The 15699-nt window shown below is 41.0% G+C and overlaps 1 protein-coding gene across 2 annotated transcripts in view; it reads right to left on the bottom strand.

Annotated features, from left to right (window-relative positions):
* LOC128701849 (uncharacterized) overlaps nt 1–15699 on the bottom strand; it is a 116150-nt gene that overhangs the window by 14650 nt on the left and 85801 nt on the right. For both annotated transcript variants that reach the window (XM_070091815.1, XM_070091814.1), the window contains exons 7-8: nt 15371–15489; nt 13756–13974 (exon numbers count right to left, since the gene is read on the bottom strand). In XM_070091815.1, coding sequence (XP_069947916.1) covers nt 13756–13974; nt 15371–15489 — 338 coding nt within the window. The remainder of the gene's footprint in view (nt 1–13755; nt 13975–15370; nt 15490–15699) is intronic.

Raw genomic sequence — 15699 nt, forward strand, 5'->3', positions numbered from 1 at the left:
TCGTCCGAGACGCGTCCAATGTGAGGCCTGAGCCACGCTCACATGTTCCGCCGGTGGCATTGTTTACCAGCCAGCCTCCGCGGTAACATCCAAGCATACAATCGGAATATTTCGTATTATTACAGTGTTTTCGGTGCTTTTTCTGGAAAATAAGTGACCATGGGCCCCAAGAAAACTTCTAGTGCCAACCCTACAGCAATAAGGGTGAGAATTACAATAGAGATGAAGAAAAAGATCATTGATAAGTATGAAAGTGGAGTGCGTGTCTCCGAGCTGGCCAGGTTGTATAATAAACCCCAATCAACCATCGCTACTATTGGTGGTACAGCTGCTGCTGCTGCACTGTCAGCTGCTGCTGCTGCTGTAGCATCGTCTGCTGCTGCTGTAACATCGTCTGTTGCTGCTGTAGCATCGTCTGTTGCTGCTGTACCACCGTCAGCTGCTGCTGCTGCTGTAGCATCGTCTGCTGCTGCTGTAACATCGTCTGTTGCTGCTGTAGCATCGTCTGTTGCTGCTGTACCACCGTCAGCTGCTGCTGCTGCTGTAGCATCGTCTGCTGCTGCTGTAACATCGTCTGTTGCTGCTGTAGCATCGTCTGTTGCTGCTGTACCACCGTCAGCTGCTGCTGCTGCTGTAGCATCGTCTGCTGCTGCTGTAACATCGTCTGTTGGTGCTGTAGCATCGTCTGTTGCTGCTGTACCACCGTCAGCTGCTGCTGCTGCTGTAGCATCGTCTGCTGCTGCTGTAACATCGTCTGTTGCTGCTGTACCACCGTCAGCTGCTGCTGCTGCTGTAGCATCGTCTGCTGCTGCTGTAACATCGTCTGTTGCTGCTGTAGCATCGTCTGCTGCTGCTGTAGCATCGTCTGTTGCTGCTGTACCACCGTCAGCTGCTGCTGCTGCTGTAGCATCGTCTGCTGCTGCTGTAACATCGTCTGTTGCTGCTGTAGCATCGTCTGTTGCTGCTGTACCACCGTCAGCTGCTGCTGCTGCTGTAGCATCGTCTGCTGCTGCTGTAACATCGTCTGTTGCTGCTGTAGCATCGTCTGTTGCTGCTGTACCACCGTCAGCTGCTGCTGCTGCTGTAGCATCGTCTGCTGCTGCTGTAACATCGTCTGTTGCTGCTGTAGCATCGTCTGCTGCTGCTGTAGCATCGTCTGTTGCTGCTGTACCACCGTCAGCTGCTGCTGCTGCTGTAGCATCGTCTGCTGCTGCTGTAGCATCGTCTGCTGCTGCTGTAGCATCGTCTGTTGCTGCTGTACCACCGTCAGCTGCTGCTGCTGCTGTAGCATCGTCTGCTGCTGCTGTAGCATCGTCTGCTGCTGCTGTAGCATCGTCTGTTGCTGCTGTACCACCGTCAGCTGCTGCTGCTGCTGTAGCATCGTCTGCTGCTGCTGTAGCATCGTCTGCTGCTGCTGTAGCATCGTCTGTTGCTGCTGTACCACCGTCAGCTGCTGCTGCTGCTGTAGCACCGTTGTTGGTGTGGCTTATTGAGAATACCAAGAAACAATTAACCCCAGAGGATTTGCCACCCAGGATAACCCAAAAAAGTTAGTGTCATCGAAGACTGTCTAACTTATTTCCACTGGGGTCCTTAATCTTGTCTCCCAGGATGCAACCCACACAAGTCGACTAACACCCAGGTGAACAGGCAAAAATGCCTGGAACTAGTGCTCATATTGGTGAATTTAAAGCCAGCAAAGGTTGGTTTGAGAGATTTAAGAATAGTAGTGGCATACACAGTGTGATAAGGCCTGTTCTGGAAGAAAATGCCAAACAGGACCTACAGTACTCAGGAGGAAAAGGCACTCCCAGGACACAGTGTCTCATCAGTCATTGCTGCATCTTCAATAAAGGTAAGTGTCATTTATTCTTCATTTAGTAGAGTAGTACATGCACAATATATATTGTGCATGTACTACTCTACTATTGTGCATGTATCCTTCTCTTTGTGTGTAGGAAAATGTATATTTCATGTGGTAAAAAATTTTTTTTCATACTTTTGGGTGTCTTGCACGGATTAATTTGATTTCCATTATTTCTTATGGGGAAAATTCATTCGCATACCGATTATTTCGCATAACAATGACCCCTCTTGCACGGATTAAAATCGGTATGCGGGGGTCCACTGAATGTGGAATTCGTCGATGTTGCCGCCACCACATCATTTTTGACAAACTTCTTTGCACTGTATCTTGGTAAGTACTGATCAGAATTTTCTTTTTTGTCTTATTACCTTCACAAAAATATGCTCTTTAATTCTGTAAGAAAAAATAATTTTTTTTTTTTTTCAAAATTTCTTGGAAAACAATAAATGAGCGGCTAAAAGAGGTCAATATATCTGAAATGCGTAGGGAGACACTGGTTAGAGAAATAGCAAGCATCGAACTTAAGCTAAAAGAATCTTATAGGAGTCAGGAATCGCGGGAAGAACTAAAAGCCATAAATGAAATCGAAAGAAACCCAAAGTATTTCTTCTCCTATGCCAAATCAAAGTCGAGAACAACGTCCAGTATTGGGCCCCTACTTAAACAAGATGGGTCCTACACAGATGACAGCAAGGAAATGAGTGAGCTACTCAAGTCCCAATATGACTCAGTTTTTAGCAAGCCACTAACCAGACTGAGAGTCGAAGATCAAAATTAATTTTTTATGAGAGAGCCACAAAATTTGGTTAACACAAGCCTATCCGATGTTATCCTGACGCCAAATGACTTGCCCATGCACTCTGCCCCAGGGCCAGACTCATAGAACTCAGTGTTCATCAAGAACTGCAAGAAGCCCCTATCACGAGCCTTTTCCATCCTATGGAGAGGGAGCATGGACACAGGGGTCGTCCCACAGTTACTAAAAACAACAGACATAGCCCTACTCCACAAAGGGGGCAGTAAAGCAACAGCAAAGAACTACAGACCAATAGCACTAACATCCCATAACATAAAAATCTTTGAAAGGGTCCTAAGAAGCAAGATAACCACCCATCTAGAAACCCATCAGTTACACAACCCAGGGCAACATGGGTTTAGAACAGGTCGCTCCTGTCTGTCTCAACTATTGGATCACTACGACAAGGTCCTAAATGCACTAGAAGACAAAAAGAATGCAGATGTAATATATACAGACTTTGCAAAAGCCTTCGACAAGTGTGACCATGGCGTATAGCGCACAAAATGAGTGCTAAAGGAATAACAGGAAAAGTCGGTCGATGGATCTATAATTTCCTCACTAACAGAACACAGAGAGTAGTCGTCAACAGAGTAAAGTCCGAGGCAGCTACGGTGAAAAGCTCTGTTCCACAAGGCACAGTACTCGCTCCCATCTTGTTCCTCATCCTCATATCCGACATAGACAAGGATGTCAGCCACAGCACCGTGTCTTCCTATGCAGATGACACCTGAATCTGCATGACAGTGTCTTCCATTGCAGACACTGCAAGGCTCCAGGCGGACATCAACCAAATCTTTCAGTGGGCTGCAGAAAACAATATGAAGTTCAACGATGAGAAATTTCAATTACTCAGATATGGTAAACACGAGGAAATTAAATCTTCATCAGAGTACAAAACAAATTCTGGCCACAAAATAGAGCGAAACACCAACGTCAAAGACCTGGGAGTGATCATGTCGGAGGATCTCACCTTCAAGGACCATAACATTGTATCAATCGCATCTGCTAGAAAAATGACAGGATGGATAATGAGAACCTTCAAAACTAGGGAGGCCAAGCCCATGATGACACTCTTCAGGTCGCTTGTTCTATCTAGGCTGGAATATTGCTGCACACTAACAGCACCTTTCAAGGCAGGTGAAATTGCTGATCTAGAAAATGCACAGAGAACCTTCACAGTGCGCATAACGGAGATAAAACACCTCAATTACTGGGAACGCTTGAAGTTCCTGAACCTGTATTCCTTGGAACGCAGGCGAGAGAGATACATGATTATATACACCTGGAAAATCCTAGAGGGACTAGTACCGAACTTGCACACGAAAATCACTCACTACGAAAGCAAAAGACTTGGCAGACGATGCAACATCCCCCCAATGAAAAGCAGGGGTGTCACTAGCACGTTAAGAGACCATACAATAAGTGTCAGGGGCCTGAGAATGTTCAACTGCCTCCCAGCATACATAAGGGGGATTACCAACAGACCCCTGGCAGTCTTCAAGCTGGCACTGGACAAGCACCTAAAGTCGGTTCCTGACCAGCCGGGCTGTGGCTCGTACGTTGGTTTGCGTGCAGCCAGCAGCAACAGCCTGGTTGATCAGGCTCTGATCCACCAGGAGGCCTGGTCACAGACCGGGCCGCGGGGGCGTTGACCCCCGGAACACTCTCCAGGTAAACACTGGAGCACCACTTCAGATTTTGGCCTTGGACCCTAAAGGGGTTAAACAAAACAACGGCAGCTTCACCATCTCTGAAGTCTTAGCAAGAATCCTCCTGAAAACAGTAAACCCTGCCAGCACATAGTCTCTCCTGTTATACTACACAAAGCACATTACAGAGAGTGAACATTGAAACAAGCTGCCTCTTTCCAGTCTATATTTGTCCAACCTATTTTTATGTTACCCAAGTAATAGCTTTTATATCCTTTTACTCATGTACGAATTAATTACTCTACCATATTGTATTACTACTACAACTTTTGTCACTACTTGTTGCAACCCCTGAATGGGTTGCAATATATATAATGTATATTATGATTATGAATATAATGTATATTATGATTATGAATATAATGTATATTATGATTATGAATATAATGTATATATATAATTATCACCTTTTCATATAATTTTATATTGCTTATATTTGCGATAATAGCTAAATCGTAAATATATTGCTTTATATTATTATTATTTGACTTAGCTAAATTTTGTGAGGTAGGATGTAACATATGTGCTCAGTTCAAGTCTTGATTGTCTAACTACTGTAATTATCGCTCTTTGCTCGTTACTCTGCCGGCTTCTTGCTGGGCAGCGACTCACGGAGCTATCACGTGATCGAGGGGCATGTCCTCTCCTCGCCTGAAGTATTCAGTCTGGTCTAGACTCTCTTGGTGGTTGGACAGATTATCTGTCTCATTATTCTTGTTAGTTCTGTAGAACTCTGTTCACAGAACATTGTATAGACTCAGTAATTTTCGACGTTGTACTGAGGTTGTGTGTCACATAGACACTCTAAACAACTCAGGTCCTGAGCTGTAGCTTCTGACCTAACTTGTACTGGTATCTGTGTATTATCACAGTCGAGGATTTTCTTATGCTGAACTTAGATTCAGTAGTATGGGAGTTTTGTGACTTGTGGAGGATCTGCTGATGGTCCCTACTTAATGTCGTTATATTATCTTTGTTCCTGATTCTGTGTCGCAGTTGCTTGTTATACTGCTATTGGGCTTAGCATTCTTTTTATTGTTCAAGCAGACTGTTCTGATTGCCAGTCGGTCAAGAAGTTAGTTTATTTGAGGACTTTGTCAGTCACTTGTTTAAGTCTAATCAAGTCGTGAGACATAGCGAACTACTTAAAGCACTTATACACATACATACTTGTACATATTTGCAATATCTTATTAAGTGTTAATGTACCAGACGGTATTTAAGAATTATAAATGTGATATGTGCTTTCAGCACAATAATATTGTACTTGAGAGAAGTGATATTATTTTGATTACTGTGATTAATTTAATTTAATTTGATAATATACCTCTAGACTTAATAAATTTATTAAATTTTAATTTCTCTAGTTAGTAGCCTACCAGTTGTAATCCTGGAGCACTATCGAATTATTCTGAATTCTAATGGATAACTGGACAAGGATACTGACTACTTGTTACGAAAACCCAGTAACAGGCTGGATGCTAGAAGGGCAGTCCTTTCTAGTATTCACTGGAGATCTCTAAGCTTTTAGAATCGCGTTTTTTGTAACAAATGGGGGCCTGTCTGGGAGGCTCTTGATCCAAGGTGTTGGAGAAATTGTCCATTTTGAAATACTAGTAGCTGATGGTCAAACACTTTGAGTACTTTCCTAATCTGAAGACTTTGAGTTTAGTCTTGTACAACATACCAGGTGGATGTATGTACCTGACTGAGTCTCTTGATCCAAGGAGATGGAAATACTGTTTATGAGTTCTAGCTTTAAGACAACCAACACTAAAATTCCTATCAGGATTATAGTTTCCCATAATCACTCTCTCATAGTACACTTATTTTCGTGATGTATGCTAAAGTGAAACAGTAATTGATACTCTGACTTTGTCTGAGTTAAGTACATTAAAACTTCAGACGTGTTGGCGAGTAGCCAAATATCTCGGTGTGACGTATAACAGGAATTACACCGCAGAAACTGTCAGAGCATTAATTAAAGATATATTGTTTCCTGCTCATACAGAAATGTCTGATTATGATTCAGATTCAGAAAGTCTAGTGTCACAATTAGGAGGTATGACTCTATTTGATGTAGATGAAAGAGCAACTAAGGCAGAAGTGTCTGAGCCTAGTGAACCGCTGCTCACACCTTCCCGCCTCACTGACACAATAGTACAGAGTATAGCTGGTTGGATGACTCAGCGTAATACTAGTACAGTGTATGCTACACCTGTATATACTTATCCTAGACCAGATCTAGACTCTCTAGAGACGGCTGGACGAAGTGTCCGACCTAAGAACCGTCCAGACCATGTTAATTTCCTTACTCCTCCATTACTCACTGGTCCTATCTCTCAGGAACAGTTTGAGAGGTATGAACGCCTCATTATGTTGCAGACTGCACAAATAGAGGCACAGAGGAAATTAAACGAAGAAGATTTCCAAAGAGAAAATGTTCGTCTGGGAAGACAACAGACTGATATATCACAGGACCCATTTAATGTGCAGAAAGCTGCATCAATGGTTCCTAAGTTTTTTGAGAGTGACTTAGACACCTATTTTGATGTGTTTGAGAACCAGGCTCGTGCTATGAACTGGCCACGTAAGCACTGGGCTACAGTGTTGCATACAGCTTTGACAGGAAGAGCTCAAACTTGTACTGCTGCTTTACCATTTGCCAAGTACATTAGTTATGACACTGTCAAACAAACTATTCTAGAGACATATAACTTGTTACCTGTAAGTTATCAAAGCGCATTTCGTACATCACAACGACGACAAGATCAAACTTGTGTAGAGTTTGCTCGTGAGAAAAAAGTTGCATTTGAGAGATGGTGTAGGTCTGCCAGGTGTAACAACTACGACAGCCTTGTTCAGTTGTTACTACATGAAGAGTTTAACAACTGTATGTCTCCTGACATACAAGAATATCTGATCGATCATACTACCTCGGATATTCTGGAAACTGCAGCATTAGCAGACAATTACGAGATTTCTCACAAACTTGTACGTACTAAAACACGGAGAAACAAGGTACCTAAAAATTGTCCCAGAAGCTGGCAACCTAAATCAGCTGCTCATTGCCGGCCTGATGTACCTGCTACTGTAACTTCTCGTACCTTTACCAGGAAAACTCACAATCCTGAATCTGTCTCTGTGGCTAGACAGAAATCTGATATCGAGAAGAAGAAAGTTAAATGTACCTATTGTAACAGAAAAGGACATGCTAGAGAGTATTGCTATAAGTTAGAAAGAGATACCAGAAACAGTCGTGCGGCTGGCGCCCCCACACAAGTCGTATCCTCTTCCGAGCAACAAAGGCACCAAAATCCTAGTAATACCTCTGATCCTACTGTTTTAGATAATGTTACTCAGAACAGATGACTAGCGTCAGAAAGTGTATCTGACGAAAAGATTCGTTCAGCCATGAGTCCTTACTTTTCGAGCGGTAAAGTAGGATTTGACGAATCACATCTAACTGAGATAGTTACTTTCAGAGACACTGGCAGTTATCTCACGTTATTGAGAGAAGATGTACTGCCCATAACTGATGATACCTATTGCAAGATAGATGTATTGTTAGAAGCCTATGGTGGGGCTGTTATAAAAGTACCTCTTCACAAAAGTTTACATTGAAACAAGCTATTATACTGGTTATATTTCAGTGGGTATATCCAGTGGTGTATTTCCCATCAGGTCAGTGGACTTGTTGATAGGGAACGATATCCTTCATGCTGGTATATGTAAAGAACCACTTGTGATTGATAACAACACTGATGATAATTATGCCATTGAAGCTTGTAGAGAGAAACCTATTTTATTTCCTCTCAGCGCAATTACTAGAGCTATGTCAAAGATACAACAACCATCCTTGTCTCCTGTTGAGTTAGTGGATGACAATGATTTGGGGTTGAATATGTTGTTTAGTGACGCTCTGCGCCCAGGATCATTAACACCAACTCCCCCCGGTCATCAACCTAGTCAAGACACAACTGACGTTAAATTTCTTACTCATGATGATTTAATCAAGGATCAGTTTGTTGATCAGTCACTGGAAAGACTGAGAGATATAGCAGTTACTGAGAGTGAAGCAAAGGATCTCGATAATTGTTACTATTATAGTAACGGTGTACTGGTGGAGAAAAATACATGTAAGTTGTCAGCTGATAGTGTTTCCACCACAGTCAAGCATCTCGTAGTGTTACCAGTTACATTTCGTGAACAAGCCATTGATTTTGCTCACAATAATCCCATAGGAGGACATTTGGGTGTCAAGAAGACACTCGGTAAACTAGCAAAACATTTTACTTGGACTAAAATGAAGGAAACAGTAGCTGATCATGTGCGACGTTGCCACGTGTGTCAAGTGACAGGAAAGCCAGCACACACACCTCCACCTCTCACTGAGTTCATTAGTAGCAAAGTTCAGTTCATCTGGACTAGTGATTGTTCAGATTTGTTCAAAAGGTTGAAGCATCTGCTTTCCTCTGTTCTTGTGAAGAGTCCTAATTTCAATCTTCCCTTTTTACATACAGATGCGAGTTGTTATGCAGTGGGTGTTGTGCTGCTCCAACAGTCAACATCCACTGATATTCTCCATCCTATATGTTACTATTCATCTAAGCTTAAACGACACCAGAAAAATTATGCCACTACTGAGAAAGAGGCTCTAGCTCTTGTGGTGTCCTTGGAACATTTTGACGTGTATTTGGGCACTTCCCCATTTAAAATTAACGTTTTTTCAGACCACAATCCACTCACTTATATTAACACTATGAAAAGTAAAAATGCTAGGATCATGAGGTGGGCCCTCAGAATCCAACCTTATTCTATTAGTATAAAACACATAAGTGGTCATTGTAATGTAATTGCCGACGCTCTGTCACGTCCTTAATAATTATCAGTTACATTAAATTAACGTAATTTTAATGCCCAAATACCTTTTGTTACTTGCTATGTCAAATTCAGTAAAGTAACTTAATCCCTCCAGCCCATATTAACTATGTATACTCATGTCATGTCTAATTATTATATTTATATATTCACAGTAGTGTTGTGTATGAGAAGACATAAGCTGAGTGATGAGTGGGTAGTGTCGTGTGGGAGATGTACTGCGTGACGCAACACTGTCCTGCCGCAGACCCCCCCCCCCTTCACTACACACCTTAAGCTGTTTCATACTCAGATGTCCATACTACATACCATTCCACAACCACTACTTAAGAGTGGAATGCATTCTCCTCTATTATGATCGAGCCTCATCGTGCCCTACTTGTATACGCTATCCTGTCTCTACACTGATGTACATAACCACGAGTATGCCGAGATACGATACTGTGTACTGCCCTAGTACTAGGGGCATATCTTAGTGTACAGACGCTGTGAAATTGTAGAGGTGCTTGGCGCAAGAGAGACTCTGATTAATGTTTATATTAAATTGTATTGATACGAGTAATCAGTAATAATGTGAAAGACATTAATGCAACTCCTAGTGCGACCGCTTGTCGTGTTGGGGGGGGGGGGGGGTGTTGCAACCCCTGAATGGGTTGCAATATATATAATGTATATTATGATTATGAATATAATGTATATATATAATTATCACCTTTTCATATAATTTTATATTGCTTATATTTGCGATAATAGCTAAATCGTAAATATATTGCTTTATATTATTATTATTTGACTTAGCTAAATTTTGTGAGGTAGGATGTAACATATGTGCTCAGTTCAAGTCTTGATTGTCTAACTACTGTAATTATCGCTCCTTGCTCGTTAGACTGCCGGCTTCTTGCTGGGCAGCGACCCATGGAGCTATCACGTGATCGAGGGGGGGGGGGGTGTCCTCACCTCGCCTGAAGTATTCAGTCTGGTCTAGACTCTCTTGGTGGTTGGACAGATTGTCTGTCTCATTATTCTTGTTAGTTCTGTAGAACTCTGTTCACAGAACATTGTATAGACTTAGTAATTTTCGACGTTGTACTGAGGTTGTGTGTCACATAGACACTCTAAACAACTCAGGTCCTGAGCTGTAGCTTCTGACCTAACTTGTACTGGTATCTGTGTATTATCACAGTCGAGGATTTTCTTATGCTGAACTTAGATTCAGTAGTATGGGAGTTTTGTGACTTGTGGAGGATCTGCTGATGGTCCCTACTTAATGTCGTTATATTATCTCTTTGTTCCTGATTCTGTGTCGCAGTTGCTGTTATACTGCTATTGGGCTTAGCATTCTTTTTATTGTTCAAGCAGACTGTTCTGATTGCCAGTCGGTCAAGTAGTTAGTTTATTTGAGGACTTTGTCTGTCACTTGTTTAAGTCTAATCGAGTCATGAGACATAGCGAACTACTTAAAGCACTTACACACATACATACTTACTTGTACATATTTGTAATATCTTATTAAATGTTAATGTACCAGACGGTACTTAAGAATTATAAATGTGATATGTGCTTTCAGCACAATAATATTGTACTTGAGAGAAGTGATATTATTTTGATTACTGTGATTAATTTAATTTAATTTAATTTGATAATATACCTCTAGACTTAATAAATTTATTAAATTTTAATTTCTCTAGTTAGTAGCCTACCAGTTGTAATCCTGAAGCACTATCGAATTATTCAGAATTCTAATGGATAATTGGACAAGGATACTGACTACTTGTTATGAAAACCCAGTAACAGGCTGGATGCTAGAAGGGCAGTCCTTTCTAGTATTCACTGGAGATCTCTAAGCTTTTAGAATCGCGTTTTTTGTAACACTACTACTACTAGTGAATATCGAAATGGTACCTCACTAGTACTGCACCTCACTCTGAGCCTTTATATACCCTCTGTGTCCATGTATTGTTTGTAATGGCTTGATAAAGCTCCTGGAGAGCGAAACGTTGCCACAATAAAATGTCACACTAGTTGCACTTGTGTCCTTTTACTTAACATGTACAATGACAATGTCTTGTTCCGTTTTAGAGAAATTTTAAAGTTGCCAGAAACAGAGCTCTGTTTACCTGGAGTTTACCTGGAGAGAGTTTCGGGGGTCAACGCCCCCGCGGCCCGGTCTGTGACCAGGCCTCCTGGTGGATCAGCGCCTGATCAACCAGGCTGTTGCTGCTGGCTGCACGCAAACCAAGATATTTAGTGCCACAGGTGTGCAGTGACTCTCAAGCTGGTCCTAGTGGCATTAAAAAACAAAGGAAAGTAACCCCAGAAAAGGACTTGGTACCTGAAGTCTTTATGGAATGGGATTCCCCTTCGAAACAGTAATTTTTCCATCCTCTCCCCTCCTCCCATCTTCCGAACACTAAGAAGAATCTTTAATAAAAGTAAGTGTCATGTTATTATTGTTTTATTCTTCATGTCTCATTGTTTTCTGTGTATGTACATCTATATTTCATGTAAAAATTCTTTATTATTTTTATACCTTTGGGTGTCTGGAATAGGTTAGTTGGATTTACATTATTTCTTATGGGGAAAAATGGTTTCACAAATCATCAATTTTGCCATTAGTCACACTCTCTGGAATGGATTAATTACGAAAAACGAGAGTCCACTGTACATATATATTTTTAACACGTTGGCCATTTTCCACCAAGGCAGGGTGACCCAAAAAGAAAGAAAAAACTTTCACCATCATTCTCAGTCACTGTCTTTGCAGAGGCACTCAGACATGACAGCTTAGACATCCCTCCAAATTGCCAATATTCCAAACCCCTCCTTTAAAGTGCAGGCATTGTACTTCCCATTTCCAGGACTCAAGTCTGGCTAACCAGTTTCCCTGAAACCCTTCACAAAATATTACCCTGCTCACAACAACAGCTTGTCAGGTCCCAAATACCATTCGTCTCCATTCACTCCTATCTAACATGCTCACGCATGCTTGATGGAAGTCCTCGCCCACAAAACCTCCTTTACCCCCTCCTTCCAACCTTTTCGGGGCTGACCCCTACCCTGCCTTCCTTGTCCTACAGATTTATACACTCTCCAAGTCATTCTACTTTGTTCCATTCTCTCTAAGTGACCAAACCACCTCAGCAGCCCCTCTTCAGCCCTCTGACTAATACTTTTAGTAACTCCACACCTCCTCCTAATTTCCACACTATGAATTCTCTGCATAATATTTACACCACACTTTGGCCTTAGACACATCACTGCCTCCAGCCACCGCCTCGATGCAGCATTTACAACTCATGAGTGAGGGGGTAGTAACCCCTTCTCCTGTATACATTACTAAATGTAAAAAGAGAAACTTCAATTTTTCCTTTTGGGCCACCCCACCTCCATGGAATATGGCTGATGCATTGAAGGAAAGATAGATATAGGTATATGTAGGTTAGCCAGACTGAAGTCCTGGAAATGGAAAGTACAATGCCTGCACTTTAAAGGAGGGGTTTGGAATATTGGCAGTTTGGAGGGACTTCTAAACTGGCATATCTGAGCGCCTCTGCAGAGACAGTGATGGTGAAAGTGTTGAATGACGATGAAAGTTTCTTCTTTCTTTTTGGGTCACCCTGCCTTGGTGAGTGTAAAATGGAAGCGTGTAATTGCTTTACATGATGGTAGGATTGGTGGTGTCTTTTTTGTCTCAAACGTGCAAGATTTCAGGTACATCTTGCTACTTCTACTTACACTTAGGTCACACTACACATACATGTACAAACATATACACACCCCTCTGGGTTTTCTTCTATTTTCTGTCTAGTTCTTATTCTTGCTTATTTCCTCTTATCTCCATGGGGAAGTGGAACAGAATTCTTCCTCTGTAAGCCATGCGTGTTGTAAGAGGTGACTAAAATACCGGGAGCAAGGGGCTAGTAACCTCTTCTCCTGTATATATTACTAAATGTAAAAGGAGAAACTTTCATTTTTCCTTTTGGGCCACCCCGCCTCGGTGGGATACGGCCGGTGTGTTAAAAGAAGAAAGTGCAAGATTTCAGGTACGTCTTGCTATTTCTACTTACACTTAGGTCACACTACACATGCATGTACAAGCATATATATACACCCCATCTGGGTTTTCTTCTTACTAGTTCATGTTCATTTCCTATCTCCATGGGAAAGTGGAACAGAAGTCTTCCTCCATAAGCCATGTGTGTCATAGAGGTGACCAAAATGCTGGGAGCAAGAGGCTAGTAACCCCTTTTCCTGTATAAATTACTAAATTTAAAAAGAGAAACTTTTTTCTTTTTGGGCCACCCTGCCTCGGTGGGACACGAATGGTTTGTTAAAAGTAGATATTTAAATTTTGGTACATTAAATGATCAGGTCATTTAAGTAAATCACCCTTTAGTCTAAGCAGGTATAAATAATTGAAGAAAGTTTTACATTTTACCCTTTCATAAAAACTGCAACAATGATAAATGTGTAAAAGAAGAATACAATAATCAACTAACCTAATGAAAGGTCTTGAGAATGTCACCATAGCTCGGACCCAAAAGGTTGGATGCACCACATGCAGGGCCTTCAAGTTTTTACGAAGCTTCCTATCAATCATCTGGTATGCTCGTTTTAGCCAGTGAAAACTGGGCATAGTAGAACTTGGGGTGCCTCCAGCAAGGTAAACTAAAATATAATCATCAGCTATCAGCTGCTCCAGAGTGGATAGAACATATCTGTAATGAGAAGTAAACTACAGTATACATTATAAAATAATTAGTACACTAGAAATTTTTATCTACTATACATGTATATGAATCATAGATAAAACAAAAAAGGAGAAAAAGACAAAGGGGAAGAAGAAGGAAAAGCAGACAGTGAGAGAGTAACTTATTGAGGCAAGGATAGTAACAGTATTACAAAATGCTCTCCCCTGCCCTTCACGTCCTTTGACCCTAAAATTAAAAAAGCAAGTGAAAATTAACCAAACCTTGTTGAAAAGCATTCAGAAAAGATAAATACATAAACACGCTAAGATAACAGGGATATCTTGCTACTCCTACTTACACTTTGGTCACACTTCACAGACACGCACATGCATATATATATATACATACATCTAGGTTTTTCTCCTTTTTCTAAATAGCTCTTGTTCTTTTTTATTTCTTCTATTGTCCATGGGGAAGTGGAAAAGAATCTTTCCTCCGTAAGCCATGCGTGTCGTATGAGGCGACTAAAATGCCGGGAGCAATGGGCTAGTAACCCCTTCTCCTGTATACAATTACTAAAAAAGAGAAGAAGAAAAACTTTATAAAACTGGGTTGCTTAAATGTGCGTGGATGTAGTGCGGATGACAAGAAACAGATGATTGCTGATGTTATGAATGAAAAGAAGTTGGATGTCCTGGCCCTAAGCGAAACAAAGCTGAAGGGGGTAGGAGAGTTTCAGTGGGGGGAAATAAATGATTAAATCCTCCAGCAAGGTAAACTAAAATATAATCATCAGCTATCAGCTGCTCCAGAGTGGATAGAACATATCTGTAATGAGAAGTAAACTACATGTACATGTTTATAGACACAGATATATATACTGAGAGTAAAAGGTAGATGGGAAAATTGAGATACCAAATAATTCAGCAGAAGTACACTAGATAAAGCTGTGATTTCTGGGAATAACAAGTTTGGGTGTTAGGGTCTAGGGATTAAAATATACTATACATGTAGTGGATGATATCTGATAATAGACTACAATACATAGTGAGGCTCAAAAAAAAGTACTTAGACTCAGAAGATGGGGTTTTAAATGCGAGGGTCTTCGTGGAGTTAAAAGATAAAGAATCACACACAAAGTGGGAGTTGTCACATGATTCTGAAGAGAAAAGACAAAAATGAGGATAACAAAAAGATTAGAAAAAGAATATCAATTGGAGGGGGAAGAAGAAGGAAAAGCAGACAGTGAGAGAGTAACTTATTGAGGCAAGGATAGTAACAGTATTACAAAATGCTCTCCCCTGCCCTTCACGTCCTTTGACCCTAAAATTAAAAAAGCAAGTGAAAATTAACCAACCCTTGTTGAAAAGCATTCAGAAAAGATAAATACAAATAGGAAGAAGTCAAATTTCATCATACTAACAAGAAGAGGTTGTCCATAACATAGTTGTAGTCGCGTCTTGAACGATCAGGCAGCTGGCAAGCACAGATGACTATCACAGCATTCTGGTTTTCTCCCAAGTAGCCTCCATGGCTTATACACTGCAATAAAAATAATTTAACAACTTTAACTTAATATTGTCAAAATAGCCATTACAAAAGTTATAGAAAATAAAAAATAGGAACTTAATTTAAGTTGACACTTACCTGATGACAGAGATGGGGACTACACAAAAGGACCATTGAGCAAAAAAAAAAAAATTTTTTTTTTTTTTTTTTTTTTTTTTTGGGGGGGGGGGGAAGGGGGGGCAG

This window comes from Cherax quadricarinatus, chromosome 37 (genome assembly GCF_038502225.1).
Source record: "Cherax quadricarinatus isolate ZL_2023a chromosome 37, ASM3850222v1, whole genome shotgun sequence".
NCBI classification, from domain to species: domain Eukaryota; kingdom Metazoa; phylum Arthropoda; class Malacostraca; order Decapoda; family Parastacidae; genus Cherax; species Cherax quadricarinatus.